The sequence below is a fragment of the Salmo salar genome, chromosome 02 (assembly GCF_965601325.2).
Source record: "Salmo salar chromosome 02, fSalSal1, whole genome shotgun sequence".
NCBI lineage: Eukaryota > Metazoa > Chordata > Actinopteri > Salmoniformes > Salmonidae > Salmo > Salmo salar.
Window position 1 is genome coordinate 22,342,691 of NC_138292.1, and position 16,119 is coordinate 22,358,809.

The window sequence follows — 16,119 nt, forward strand, 5'->3', positions numbered from 1 at the left end:
ATAAATATAAACTTGATCGAACCAAAAAATGCATGTATTGTCTAACATGATGTCCTAGGAGTGTCATCTGATGAAGATTGTCAAAGGTTAGTGCTTAATTTTAGCTGTATATCTGGTTTTGGGATGGCTATCGTGCTTGGAAAATGGCTTTTTTTTTTGTTGCTGAGATGCTATGCTAAAATAATCGAATGTTTTTCTTTCACCGTAAAGCCTTTTTGAAATAAGACAATGTGATTGGATTAATGAGTAGAGTATCTTTAAAATGCCATTAAATACTTGAATTTTAATTTTGAGATTATTTTGTTTTGAATATTGGTTTTGAATATCTCACTGGTTGTTGTCCAACCAATCCCGTTAGCAGGATTGTATCCTCTCCTCCATAGCCCTTCCATCCTTCTTCATCGTGCTCCTTACCCCGCTGCTTGGTCCTTTGTTGGTGGGTAGTTCTGTCAGGATTGTCGTAAGGATTTGACCAAAATGCAGCGGGAATATGTATACTCATCTTCTTTTTATTTTGAAGAAGGAGAAACAAATAAATACGTATACAAAAAAAAGAACAAAACGAAACAGTCCTGTCAGGTGCACAAACACTAAACAAGGAACAACTACCCACAAAAACCTATGAAAAAACACCCCTACTAAATAGGACCTTCAATTAGAGGCAACGAGGAACAGCTGCCTCTAATTGAAGGTCAACCCAATAAACTAAACATAGAAATAGAAAAACTAGAACAAACATAGAAATATTCTAACATAGAACATTAACCAAAAAAAACCGAAACACATAAAACAAACACCCCCTGCCACGTCCTGACCAAACTACAATAATAAATGACCCCTTTTACTGGTCAGGACATGACATTATCCTTACTTTTCATATTTAATATAGCTTTTTATAAAATAGTAACATTAAAAGTATTGTACTGATGGACATGCGTTTTTGGTACAAAGGTTACTAGAGGGTGAAAAGGTGAAATCATCAAATATTTCAGAGAGATTTACTCACCTCATCACATTGATAGAGGGTCTTCAATAGGTCTTCTTTGTGATGTCACACACTGTCACATGATTACCATCATGTGATATGCTTTAAAATGGCTTTTTACCTTTGTGATACTGAATGACATTGAATGATCGCAAAAGTCCAGACAAAAGTTATTCAAGTTTTTAAATATTTTTTACATACAGTATGTTGCCCATTATCCTATATATTGTTGCAACACTAACATAATTATGCCATGGGTGTTCATTTATATTTTTAGGATGAATTTCTAGATTTTAAAAACACTATTGTCATTCGAATTTTAACCCGGAAAGTTACACTGAAGGACATTTTGACGCAACTCCTTTAATTGAATAGTTTTCAACACAAATATTTATGGGTCAAAAGAAAGGTCAGAGTTGAGTGATTTAATATTATATTTATACATATTTATCTTTTTATGTTAAATAAATGGCATTGGGACACCAAATTTAAATGTCTCGTCTTTGGCCCATCTATGTGTAATAGTGTGTGTCATAAAGAGTAGCCTACCTTTGTGTAATAATAACTGATATACTGTCATGTCACTTTCCTACAGCCTACATTCTCTGTAAAGAGATGTGGTATTTCAGATGAGTAGGTTTTGGTCCTTTAAAAGAGACCACATCAAACAGGGTTCCTTTCCCTGGTCTGGCCCAGGGCTTTGCATAGCAGACGTTCATTATAACCAATCAGCTTTGTGCTGCTATGTTGCCCAGCTTTAAATTAAAAAAGTAAATAATAATATTTCACCTTTATTTAACCAGGTAGGCCAGTTGAGAACAAGTTCTCATTTACAACTGCGACCTGGCCAAGATAAAGCAAAGCAGTGTGACAAAAACAACAACACAGAGTTACACATAAACAAACGTACAGTCAATAACACAATAGAAAAATCTATGTACAGTGTGTGCAAATGTAGAAGAGTAGGGAGGTAAGGCAATAAATATGCCATAGAGTCGAAATAATTACAATTTAGCATTAACACTGGAGTGATAGATGTGCAGATGATGATGTGCATGTAGAGATACTGGGGTGCAAAAGAGCAAGAGGATAAATAACAATATGGGGATGAGGTAGTTGGGTGTGCTATTTACAGATTGGCTGTGTACAGGTACAGTGATTGGTAAGCTGCTCTGACAGCTGATGCTTAACGTTAGAGAGGGAGATATAAGTGATTTTTGCAATTCGTTCCAGTCATTGGGTGCAGAGAACTGGAAGGAAAGGCAGCCAAAGGAAGTATTGGCTTTGGGGATGACCAGTGAAATATACCTGCTGGAGTGCGTGCTATGGGTGGGTGTTGCTATGGTGACCAGTGAGCTGAGATAAGGCGGGGCTTTACCTAGCAAAAACGTATAGATGACCTGGAGCCAGTGGATTTGGCGACGATTATGTAGTGAGGGCCAGCCAATGAGAGCATACAGGTCGCAGTGGTGAGTAGTATATGGGGCTTTGGTGACAAAATAGATGGCACTGTGATAGACTACATCCAGTTTGTTGAGTAGAGTGTTGGAGGCTATTTTGTAAATGACATCGCAGAAGTCAAGAATCGGTAGGATAGTCAGTTTTACGAGGGTATGTTTGGCAGCATGAGTGAAGGAGGCTTTGTTGTGAAATAGGAAGCCGATTCTAGATGTCATTTTGGATTGGAGATGTCTGGAAGGACAACTGATTATCATTCACCAAAAAGCCACAGCTAAAAAGAAAAAATCTTCATCCCAGATGTATTCACTTGGTATTTATTTAAGTAGTAGTTAGTATTAGCATATTAACACATATTGGACTGGTATAACAGCCGAACCCAATACAATAGGCCTCAACAGTAGAATTAAGTAGCATAAATCCATAGTAGCATAGAGTCTCTATTCTTCTCACAGTTCATCCTCAAGACTCTGGGTCGATCAGGATTGCGAAAGATGCTTCCATTTCCACTGTTTTGTAACACCTAGGCTAGCGTGGCAGTGTAGACAGTGACAGCTTGTGAATGCTCAGAGAGAAAGCAGAAGAGAGGGAGAACAATCTCAAACAGAATGGTTCATTGTGTATTTTCTACTGTCACTGGGAACAACAAGAGCTTTGTAGGCCAAGACACTGGCTATGACACTGGCTATGATGACAATGACAGAATTATTGTACACTACATCTCCATCCATATGCATTAGACCAGTGGATATCTAATTTCCTGTTTCTCTCTCTCTCTCTCTCGCTCTCTCTCTCGCGCGTGCGCTATCCTTTTCTCTGTCACTTTCTTGTTCTTATCTGTTTCTCTCTCTCTTTCTATTATTTTTACACCCCTCTCCCTCCATCACCCGCTTTTCTCTCCCTGTTTTCCCTCTCCCTCTCTCTCTTCCTCCCTCTATCTCCTCCATCCCCAGAAGAAGAAGGGAGTGACCTGTTACCTCCTCTACTGCATCACTACAGCCGTCATCGGCTCCCTGCAGTTCGGATACAACACTGGAGTCATCAATGCCCCTGAGCAGGTGTGTGTGTGTGTGTGTGTGTGTGTGTGTGTGTGTGTGTGTGTGTGTGTGTGTGTGTGTGTGTGTGTGTGTGTGTGTGTGTGTGTGTGTGTGTGTGTGTGTGTGTGTGTGTGTGTGTGTGTGTGTGTGTGTGTGTGTGTGTGTGCGCGCGTGGTGCAATACGGGAGTGGTCATAATGGTCATCATTATTAATGTATTATTTATTCAAAAAGGATTGATACCTCCTTTTATAATCAACTTAGTGTTGTGTCACACACACGCACACACACACACACACACACACATACACACACTGAGTTGGATGGATGTGCTGTTGTTTTCAACTTTGTCTCCCCCTTGTGGGCAGTCAGTGGCAGTACTCATATGTATTGACTATAACAGTCAGGGCTGGAACAGGGCTGGAACAAATGCCTGCACCCTCTGTACATCTCCAGGACTAGGATTTTAGACCACTTGTCTAAATCCTCAGTGATATTCCCAACCTTTAACCTCTGAAGGTTCTAAGTCTGTCATCTCCACTCTCAGAAACTGCGACGGTTCTTCCAGAATGTGTCTATGGATCGTTATGGAGACCCCTTCTCCTCTGGGACTAACACCATGGTTTGGAGCTTCGCTGTGGCCATCTTCAGTGTGGGGGGTATGGTTGGGTCCTTGTCTGTGGGGGTCATGGTGGACAAGTTTGGGAGGTGAGTTAAGGACTAATGATACAAAGAAATGCAGATGTACAGTAAATGTGTGTGTGGAAGTGGTTTTGTATCTGTAATGACTTTGTAGTGTTTTATTTTATTTTATTCCCAGCACCACAATGAGAGGTGTGGGGCATGTAAATATTTGCTCTCAAAGATGAGCCAAGGGCCCTTAGTCGATTCGGTGCTGTAATGTTAATTGAGGCTGTAATTTTAATTGAGGTCTTACCTCCTAACCTGTCCTCATCTCACCTCACTTCATCACTGTTTATTTAGCAGGCTATTCATGGTCTCTGGCAGGGCACTGGACTAAATGGCTTCCTTCCATCTTTCTAACCACCACACATTTTTCCTCACACTTTCTTTCTTTTCTTTCCCCTTTTCCTATCCTCCTCTCTCTCTCTCTCTCCCTCTCCCCAGGCGTAAGTCCATGCTCCTGGCCAACGTGCTGGCCCTTCTGGGTGGAACTCTGATGGGTCTGTCCAGCCTGTGTAAGTCCTTTGAGATGGTCATCATTGGCAGGCTGGTCATTGGCGTGTTCTGTGGCCTGTGTACTGGACTGACGCCCATGTACGTGGGAGAGCTGGCCCCCACGCACCTCAGGGGGGCCTTCGGCACCCTCCACCAGCTGGGAGTGGTCATTGGCATCCTGGTGGCACAGGTACCACAGAGAGGACCAGGCACTGGTTCACTTTCATTTAGGTTATTTTAGTTCAAACTCTACTGAGTTTATTTTAATTAATTGAACTTAATGTTATTGAGGTCAACTGATTTAAATGCTGTTCATTTCACTGAATGTAATTGACCGATCTCCTTTTTCTGTACAATCAAGCCAGATAAATCTGTTTTAGTTTGAGCATTACTTTTCTACTACCTTAAGCTTTAACCCTGGCTATCCTGTTGTCCCTCTCTGCTCTGTAGGTCTTTGGTCTAGAGTTTCTGCTGGGGTCAGACTCCCTGTGGCCCCTCCTGCTGTCCCTGACGGCCATCCCTGCTGTGGTGCAGAGCATCATGTTGCCCTTCTGCCCAGAGAGCCCCCGCTACCTCCTCATCAGCCTCAACCAGGAGGAGGAGGCTCGCAAAGGTCAGGGAGAGGAGACATGTTACTAATCACATTACACACAGGAGATGCTACTGATCATGTTACACATAGGAGATGTTACTGATCATATTAGACATAGGCGATGTTACTGATCATATTAAACCTAGGAGATGTTACTGATCATATTAAATAAAGGAGATGCTACTGATCATATTACACATAGGAGATATTACTGATCATATTACACATAGAAGATGTTACTGATCATATTAAACCTAGGAGATGTTACTGATCATATTAAATAAAGGAGATGCTACTGATCATATTACACATAGGAGATATTACTGATCATATTACACATAGGCGATGTTACTGATCATATTAAACCTAGGAGATGTTACTGATCATATTAAATAAAGGAGATGCTACTGATCATATTAAATAAAGGAGATGTTACTGATCATATTAAATCAAGGAGATGCTACTGATCATATTAAATAAAGGAGATGCTACTGATCATATTACACATAGGAGATGTTACTGATCATATTACACACAGGAGATGCTACTGATCATATTAAATAAAGGAGATGCTACTGATCATATTAAATAAAGGAGATGCTACTGATCATATTACACATAGAAGATGTTACTGATCAAATTAAATAAAGGAGATGCTACTGATCATATTAAATAAAGGAGATGCTACTGATCATATTACACATAGGAGATGTTACTGATCATATTAAATAAAGGAGATGTTACTGATCATATTACACATAGGAGATGTTACTGATCATATTACACATAGGAGATGTTACTGATCATATTACACATAGGAGATGTTACTGATCATATTAAACCTAGGAGATGTTACTGATCATATTAAACCTAGGAGATGTTACTGATCATATTAAATAAAGGAGATGTTACTGATCATATTAAATAAAGGAGATGTTACTGATCATATTAAATAAAGGAGATGTTACTGATCATATTAAACCTAGGAGATGTTACTGATCATATTAAATAAAGGAGATGTTACTGATCATATTAAATAAAGGAGATATTACTGATCATATGGCACAGCACTCATTTTGGGGACTTTTTTATTTGACTGTTTACTTGGAAACTATGTGGTGTAAAAGTAATTACATGACAATTACTCTTTTGTTTATTTGGGATTCATTAGTATCAGAAAATACCTAGTATTTAAAAAATATCTCGCCCTCCCTCCAGCCCTGGTGCGTCTGCGTGGCTGTGAGGACGTAAGTGATGACATCCAGGAGATGAAGGAAGAAGGGATGAAGATGGCCATGGAGAAGAAGGTCACTATTCCAGAACTCTTCCGCTCGCCAGCCTACCGTCAGCCAATCATCATCGCCATCATCCTGCAGCTCTCCCAGCAGCTCTCTGGCATCAACGCGGTGAGTAGACTACAACTCCCACAATGCAACATAATTAGGGCTAGGAGTTCTTCCATACTACATAATCGAACTAAGTAAAACATCAGGGAAAAGCCTTTAAGTAGGACAGAGAGTTTTTCCTTCTCTTAATCCATGACCCCTGATCTAACAATACATGACAGGTGGAAGCAATATGGTGGAAACCTATCCAGCCCTTTTATAAATTAGTAATGAAGGAAATTAGATGAGGAAAGAGAAGCATAGCCACAGATTTCAAAAGAATAAGTTCACAATGAGCCTTTCCAGATAAAGTTATTGCGTATAGGCAAATGTAGTAGGACGTGTAATGTTGCAACTCTCACAGTTCAACGTTAGAATACTGAAACTAAATGATTCAGTGAAGAGATGCCAACATACAGAGACTGTCAAGGCACCACCTCCTCTTCAGCCCAGAGGCTGAGGAATGAAGCGTTTGATTAAGTGGAATGGCTGTAGCATAATAACATGATTGGCTAGCGAGATGATCACCCTAAGATCTAATGGAGATGGCGCAATGACCTTTAGACTGGGCCTAATTCAGATGGATGTTAGAGGGCCCTTTTACTGAACAATGTGTTTGTTTCATATGATTGTGTTTTAAATTTCGTGTTTTGTGTTTGCTTTTCATGTATTTTGTAATTGATGTGTATATAGATATGTATAGTGTAATGGTTGTTTATTGATGTGTATATAGATATGTATAGTGTAATGGTTGTTTATTGATGTGTATATAGATATGTATAGGTAAACTGTTGTTTATTGATGTGTATATAGATATGTATAGGTAAACTGTTGTTTATTAATGTGTGTATAGATATGTATAGTGAAACTGTTGTTTATTGATGTGTATATAGATATGTATAGGTAAACTGTTGTTTATTGATGTGTATATAGATATGTATAGGTAAACTGTTGTTTATTGATGTGTATATAGATATGTATAGGTAAACTGTTGTTTATTGATGTGTATATAGATATGTATAGGTAAACTGTTGTTTATTGATGTGTATATAGATATGTATAGGTAAACTGTTGTTTATTGATGTGTATATAGATATGTATAGTGAAACTGTTGTTTATTGATGTGTATATAGATATGTATAGGTAAACTGTTGTTTATTGATGTGTATATAGATATGTATAGGTAAACTGTTGTTTATTGATGTGTATATAGATATGTATAGGTAAACTGTTGTTTATTGATGTGTATATAGATATGTATAGTGAAACTGTTGTTTATTGATGTGTATATAGATATGTATAGGTAAACTGTTGTTTATTGATGTGTTCATGCAGGGCTCATCTGCTAAAGAGACAGTGGTCTCCGCATGACTCCCTTCTTAAATAAAAGTTACATAAAACAATTATAAATACAGCATCAATCAAACCCAGATGGCCACAGAACACACTGAAACAACAGCCCTCTCTCTGTCTGTAGGAGTAAACATGGGTCAACAACAACTAGATTTAACTAGATACATATCCTCATATTGGTTATGAATGTAATCAACAACCTCTTCCTCTCTCCTACTTCCTCCTCAGGTGTTCTACTATTCGACAGGTATATTTGACACTGCCGGGGTGACCCAGCCCATCTACGCCACTATAGGAGCTGGGGTGGTCAACACGCTATTCACAGTGGTGTCTGTAAGTATTTTAACACATATCTGGTCAAGTATAATAATACAGAAATAGTAAAGTTTGATAGTGCACTACCTTAGACCAGACTACAATATGAAATGTGATACCGTTGGACACATTCTAAGCACTTCCTTGTTTGATTCACAGCTCTTCCTGGTGGAGAGGGCGGGACGAAGGACCCTGCACCTCATCGGATTGGCTGGAATGGCTGTCAGTGCTCTGCTCATGACCATCTCTCTCTCATTGGTGGTGAGTTTCAATCTCGGCTGTCCATCATTTCAAATGTCAAGAACCCGACAATAACTATTCTTGTCACACCATAAAAATCCTTGACTGGATTTTATTCCACTGCTTAACATGTTTGATCCCTCCATTCCTTCCCTCCTCTCTGAGTAGAAGACCAACACGTCTCTGAGCTACCTGGCCATCGTGGCGGTGTTTGCCTTCGTGGCCAGTTTTGAGATGGGCCCAGGTCCTATCCCATGGTTCATAGTTGCTGAGTTGTTCTCCCAGGGGCCTCGGCCTGCAGCTATGGCCGTCGCAGGCTGCTCCAACTGGACCGCCAACTTCCTGGTCGGGCTGGGCTTCCCCAAACTGGAGGTTGGTTCTTCTTCCTCATCCTACCCCTCTCACTACAGACACCTATGTATATGTATCAAGATAAATCTGCAGGCCTCAAAGCTGAATGAATGCGATTGGCACCGTTATAAGACCAAAACGTCAGACAAACTTTACAGCTTAGATTGTGTTACTCTCTAACCTCCTCTCTCTCTCTCTCTCTCCTTTACAGGAGCTGTGTGGTCCTTACGTCTTCATCATCTTCATGATCTTCCTCATATTCTTCTTCGTCTTCACCTACTTCAAAGTCCCGGAGACCAAGGGGCGGACCTTTGACGACATTGCCAAAGGATTTGCCGGCACTGCAGGAGCCCAATCTCCTCCCCCAGAGGGTATGGTCACCCTGCCCGTTTCCCCGACGACGGAGAAAGTTCCAATGGTTGAGTTTCCGACGGAAGAGAAGTAAAAGAGGTGATCGTCAGCAAATCCGTAGATAGTGGAACAGGTAGAGATGCCCCTTGTGCATAGATACTGGTAATGTAGGGAGTTTAAGATCAAAACAAAACTTTTTGTCCATTTTAGGTTGAATTGGACTTTTAAAGTGCAGGACTAGGGATATGCACTGTATGGAGAGGAGCTTCCATATGAAATAGCAGCTTAGTGTCAGGGTGTGTGTATAGTGTGTGTTGGGAATAGGGTTGGGGATGATAATGCAGGCATCATGAGAGTTTGTGTCAAAGAGGATTTGTTTACTGTGTGTGAGGGTGCGCATGTGTGTGTGTGCCTTCAGTCATTTTCATTTAAACTGCCTAAAGTATTTATTACTGTAAGTTATTAATGATAATTTGTAATTAGCTTTTACCAATGTTCAGTAATAAACTTCCCATATTGTCCTTCACTTGGGTTAAAATGGGAATAGGATTTGGGTTGATGTGTACTGCGGTCAGTGGGTTTGGGAGGACAGTCCAGGAACATAAAAATCCTCTCTGCCTGGTGTATCCTAACCTAGCCTGTCTCTCTGCCTGGTGTATCCTAACCTAGCCTATCTGTCTCTCTGCCTGGTGTATCCTAACCTAGCCTATCTGTCTCTCTGCCTGGTGTATCCTAACTTAGCCTATCTGTCTCTCTGCCTGGTGTATCCTAACCTACCCTATCTGTCTCTCTGCCTGGTGTATCCTAACCTAGCCTATCTTCCTCTCTGCCTGGTGTATCCTAACCTAGCCTATCTGTCTCTCTGCCTGGTGTATCCTAACCTAGCCTATCTGTTTCTCTGCCTGGTGTATCCTAACCTAGACTATCTGTCTCTCTGCCTGGTGTATCCTAACCTAGCCTTTACGTCTCTGGAGCCTGACCTTGAACTGTCACAGAGACTCAACAGTACGGACGTGTCTCTCCCTGAACACTGAGTCAGCTAGAACACTGGCATGGCTCACACATATCTGTGGCTTCTGTCTGCCTCATCAGACGTCATACAGTATAGGCTTCTAATGCCTGGCTGGCCTATCATAGCTATGCTAATGAGGAGTTCAGAAGTAACATTTCTTCAAGTCTCCAAATAGTACATGAAACATAAATTCCGGGTTCAGCCAGTATGATAGTAGAATTCTTAGACAGCATGTTAACAGTTTCTTCAAGACAATTAGATTGAGAGAATGTGTGGAGGAACTTTGAAGAATCTCAGATGTACTCCAAATCATGTATCACATAGGGGTAGAGGCAATATATGGAGCAAAGCCATTCAACCACTGTGGAACAATGACATTCAGCCACTGTGGAACAATGACATTCTACCACTATGGAACAATGACATTCAACCACTGTGGAACAATGACATTCAGCCACTATGGAACAATGACATTCTACCACTATGGAACAATGACATTCAACCACTATGGAACAATGACATTCAACCACTGTGGAACAATGACATTCAACCACTATGGAACAATGACATTCAACCACTGTGGAACAATGACATTCAACCACTATGGAACAATGACATTCAACCACTATGGAACAATGACATTCAACCACTATGGAACAATGACATTCAACCACTATGGAACAATGACATTCAACCACTGTGGAACAATGACATTCTACCACTATGGAACAATGACATTCAACCACTATGGAACAATGAAATTCTACCACTATGGAACAATGACATTCTACCACGATGGAACAATGACATCCTACCACTATGGAACAATGACATTCAACCACTGTGGAACAATGACATTCTACCACTATGGAACAATGACATTCAACCACTATGGAACAATGACATTCAACCACTGTGGAACAATGACATTCAGCCACTGTGGAACAATGACATTCAGCCACTGTGGAACAATGACATTCAGCCACTATGGAACAATGACATTATACCACTATGGAACAATGACATTCTACCACTGTGGAACAATGACATTCAACCACTGTGGAACAATGACATTCAGCCACTGTGGAACAATGACATTCAGCCACTGTGGAACAATGACATTCAGCCACTATGGAACAATGACATTCAGCCACTATGGAACAATGACATTCTACCACTATGGAACAATGACATTCAACCACTGTGGAACAATAACATTCAACCACTGTGGAACAATGACATTCTACCACTATGGAACAATGACATTCAACCACTATGGAACAATGACATTCAACCACTATGGAACAATGACATTCAACCACTATGGAACAATGACATTCAACCACTGTGGAACAATGACATTCTACCACTATGGAACAATGACATTCTACCACTATGGAACAATGACATTCTACCACTATGGAACAATGACATTAAACCACTGTGGAACAATGACATTCAACCACTGTGGAACAATGACATTCAACCACTATGGAACAATGACATTCTACCACTATGGAACAATGACATTCTACCACTATGGAACAATGACATTCTACCACTATGGAACAATGACATTCAGCCACTATGGAACAATGACATTCAGCCACTATGGAACAATGACATTCAACCACTATGGAACAATGACATTCAACCACTGTGGAACAATGACATTCAGCCACTATGGAACAATGACATTCAACCACTATGGAACAATGACATTCTACCACTATGGAACAATGACATTCAACCACTATGGAACAATGACATTCAACCACTGTGGAACAATGACATTCAACCACTATGGAACAATGACATTCTACCACTATGGAACAATGACATTCAACCACTATGGAACAATGACATTCAACCACTATGGAACAATGACATTCAACCACTATGGAACAATGACATTCTACCACTATGGAACAATGACATTCAACCACTATGGAACAATGACATTCAACCACTGTGGAACAATGACATTAAACCACTGTGGAACAATGACATTCAACCACTATGGAACAATGACATTCAACCACTGTGGAACAATGACATTCAACCACTATGGAACAATGACATTCAACCACTATGGAACAATGACATTCTACCACTATGGAACAATGACATTCTACCACTATGGAACAATGACATTCAACCACTATGGAACAATGACATTCAACCACTATGGAACAATGACATTCAACCACTATGGAACAATGGCATTCAACCACTATGGAACAATGACATTCAACCACTATGGAACAATGACATTCTACCACTATGGAACAATGACATTCAACCACTGTGGAACAATGACATTCTACCACTATGGAACAATGACATTCTACCACTATGGAACAATGACATTCTACCACTATGGAACAATGACATTATACCACTATTGAGCAATGACATTCTACCACTATGGAACAATGACATTTTACCACTATGGAACAATGACATTCAACCACTACTAGTACTTGAAAGTCTACATTGACCTCAGTATGATGTATAGTGGCTACGCAGTTTTTGGAGTGAGATCTCACAATCTACTAAAGACAACCGCGCGTAACATGAGCTGTGATTGCTTTGTGTGTGAAGACTTCTATATATTCTATATATCATAGAATATAATTTATCATAGACTAGATCTAACCTTTATATTTTTAATCAGACCGTTTCTAAGACTGAATTTCTAGTCATTTTAACAACCTACCAAGTGTGAAGTATATGATCACAGTAGAAGACGATATATGATTTGTTAGGAACATAGATTTGTTAGGAACATCCTGAAAATAGTTGTTCCAACAAGATGTCTACCATTAAATGAGAGTATATACCAATACTAAAGTAATAGTATTTATTGTGACAACAACATGCTAAAAGTGTCTAAAAATCGTGAAACTTCAGTGGTGTAATACTGTATTGTGATTGTGGAGTCTTGTGTAGGTTTTGACCAGGTTAGTTGTTGTTATACATGGTTGAAAGTTATTTCTACTATATTGTAGCTAATATTCCATAATGGTGGCAAATATCTTCTCTGTGTCTCATACAGTATCTACTAATACATTTCTGTTGTATTATTACTCATGGGATGTTGTTACTCATTGATAACTGAGCACTTTTCTACCTTTTGGCCTAAAACAACATTTGACCTATCATCACTTTGGCAATCTGGCTTTTCTTGAATGTGGTGTGTACATATACAGTATGTTAATATGTGTCTGTGACAAAATACATTCCTGTTATGATAGCTTTCCTCATAGCTTTCATAACTAATTTCATAATGTTTCTGGCACTGCTGCTTGCACTCTGCACATACTACTGAATGTAGCTATCGTGATGTACTCTACCATTCGCTGCCATACATATTGTGCTAACATGATGTTAATGTGTATATTATGAATGCAGTGGTTCAATGGGCGCTCTTGTGTATTAATAAATTTTTTTAGTATGTAAGTGTTCCACTGTACAGGAGGATTTTATTTCTTTAAAAATGACCTTTATTGGCCCAATAATTAATCATTAAAACATTTTTTTCATTTTAACAACCTAGAAAGTTAAAGACAAGCCTCCTCGTCCACTGTACATAAAAAACCTGACGCCCCACACCCCTATAAAACCCCCAGTGCGACTGAGAGAGAGAGAGCTAAACAGATATAGATGAGTCAATGACTACTGTATAATTATTGTTCTATTATGTTCTAATAAAGAGCCCTATAAATATGTTTTTATTTTAAAGGGAATCTGTGAATTTTTGTGCCATTGAAAAATCAGAAGTCTGATATTCTCAGTAGGTTTTTTTCCGAGAACGTTTTGTGCTCTGTCTTTGTAATGTTCGTCATAAAACAACAACATTCGGCTTTGCTGTGTCTCCTCAAAGACATAAATGCACTTTCCTTGTATCTGTGTGTATATCAACCTCACTGTATGTATTCTGTGTGGTTTATTCTGTGGTTCTTCTGTGTTTATGTAACACTATATCTTGGTAACAAATGCTGCCTGGTGGAAACTACATTTCCCACGATACAACACAAAACCTCCTCTGCCTTGTAGAACTCACTGAACACTGTAACAACTTAATGATGTTTGACGTTTGATCTGGAAATAAAACCACTAGTGACCATACCAACTGGTTAGTGCTGATTCCTTGTACAGTCCAACACTCAACTCCCAGTTAGTGCAGCAAATGTGGTAAGTGCAGTGCACGTCACCAGTCCTCATTCAATTACTTGTCATTTTCTCCTGATACTCCTGATTCTCCTGATACAGTGTCTGCATGTTCTGGTTTAGTACACACATTTACAACAGTGCCAAGCCGTTGCATTATTTTTCAGTCTCCAGCTTTGATGCACCTATACTGACCTCGCCTTCTGGATGATAGCGGGGTGAACAGGCAGTGGCTCGGGTGGTTGATGTCCTTGATGATTTTCCAAGACACCTACAGCACCCGATGTCACAGGAAGGCCAAAAAAATCATCAAGGACATCAACCACCCGAGCCACTGCCTGTTCACCCCGCTATCATCCAGAAGGCGAGGTCAGTATAGGTGCATCAAAGCTGGAGACTGAAAAATAGCTTCTATCTCAAGGCCATCAGACTGTTAAACAGCCATCACTAGCACATTAGAGGCTGCTGCCTATAGGCATAAACTACAAATCACTGGCCACTTTAGGGAATGGAACACTAGTCACTTTAATAATGTTTACATATCTGGCATTACTCATCTCATATGTATATACTGTATTCTATACTATTCTACGGTATCTTAGTCACTTAATGTTTACATCTGGCATTTCTCATCTCATGTGTATATACTGTTTTCTATACTATTCTACGGTATCTCATTCACTTAATAATGCTTACATATCTTGCATTACTCATCTCATATGTATATACTGTATTCTATACTATTCTACGGTATCTCATTCACTTAATAATGCTTACATATCTTGCATTACTCATCTCATATGTATATACTGTATTCTATACTATTCTACGGTATCTCATTCACTTAATAATGCTTACATATCTTGCATTACTCATCTCATGTGTATATACTGTATTCTATACTATTCTACGGTATCTCATTCACTTAATAATGCTTACATATCTTGCATTACTCATCTCATATGTATAAACTGTATTCTATACTATTCTACGGTATCTTACTCCGTCCAGCTCTGACATCGCTCATCCATATGTATGCAGTCTTAATTCATTCCTACTTAGATTTGTGTGTATTGGGTATATGTTGTGTCATTTTTTAGATATTACTTGTTAGATATTACTACACTGTCGGAGCTAGAAGCACAAGCATTTTGCTACACCCGGAATAACATCTGCTAATCACGTTTGATTGATTTGATTTGAGCATCAACAGGCTGTAATAACCAGTCCTGACCAGCAGGCGTCAACAAGCTGTAGTAACCAGTCCTGACCAGCAGGCGTCAACAAGCTGCAGTAACCAGTCATGACCAGCAGGCGTCAACAAGCTGTAGTAACCAGTCATGACCAGCAGGAGTCAACAAGCTGCAGTAACCAGTCATGACCAGCAGGCGTCAACAAGCTGTAGTAACCAGTCATGACCAGCAGGCGTCAACAAGCTGTAGTAACCAGTCATGACCAGCAGGCATCACTAGTGGACAAAGGGCTTCTGCTGGCATGATCTCCACCTTGTCTTTGGGGAGATGCGTGTTTAGATACTGTCTGGGTAAGCAATCCTATGAGAGTGTGTGTGTGTGTGTGTGTGTGTGTGTGTGTGTGTGTGTGTGTGTGTGTGTGTGTGTGTGTGTGTGTGTGTGTGTGTGTGTGTGTGTGTGTGTGTGTGTGTGTGTGTGTGTGTGTGTGTGTGTGTGT

The 16,119-nt window shown here is 39.8% G+C and overlaps 1 protein-coding gene across 3 annotated transcripts in view; it reads left to right on the plus strand.

The window, feature by feature from the left end:
- Positions 1-9,771, plus strand: part of gtr3 (Solute carrier family 2, facilitated glucose transporter member 3) — a 22,065-nt gene extending 12,294 nt beyond the window's left edge. For 2 of the 3 annotated variants that reach the window (NM_001173883.1, XM_014153326.3), the window contains 9 exon segments: positions 3,397-3,501; positions 4,027-4,187; positions 4,608-4,848; positions 5,109-5,271; positions 6,469-6,656; positions 8,217-8,321; positions 8,463-8,564; positions 8,712-8,915; positions 9,106-9,771. In NM_001173883.1, the coding sequence (NP_001167354.1) occupies positions 3,397-3,501; positions 4,027-4,187; positions 4,608-4,848; positions 5,109-5,271; positions 6,469-6,656; positions 8,217-8,321; positions 8,463-8,564; positions 8,712-8,915; positions 9,106-9,339 (1,503 nt within the window). In that variant the 3' untranslated portion in view covers positions 9,340-9,771. 3 annotated transcript variants of the gene reach the window in all.
- Positions 9,772-16,119: the final 6,348 nt, after the last annotated feature.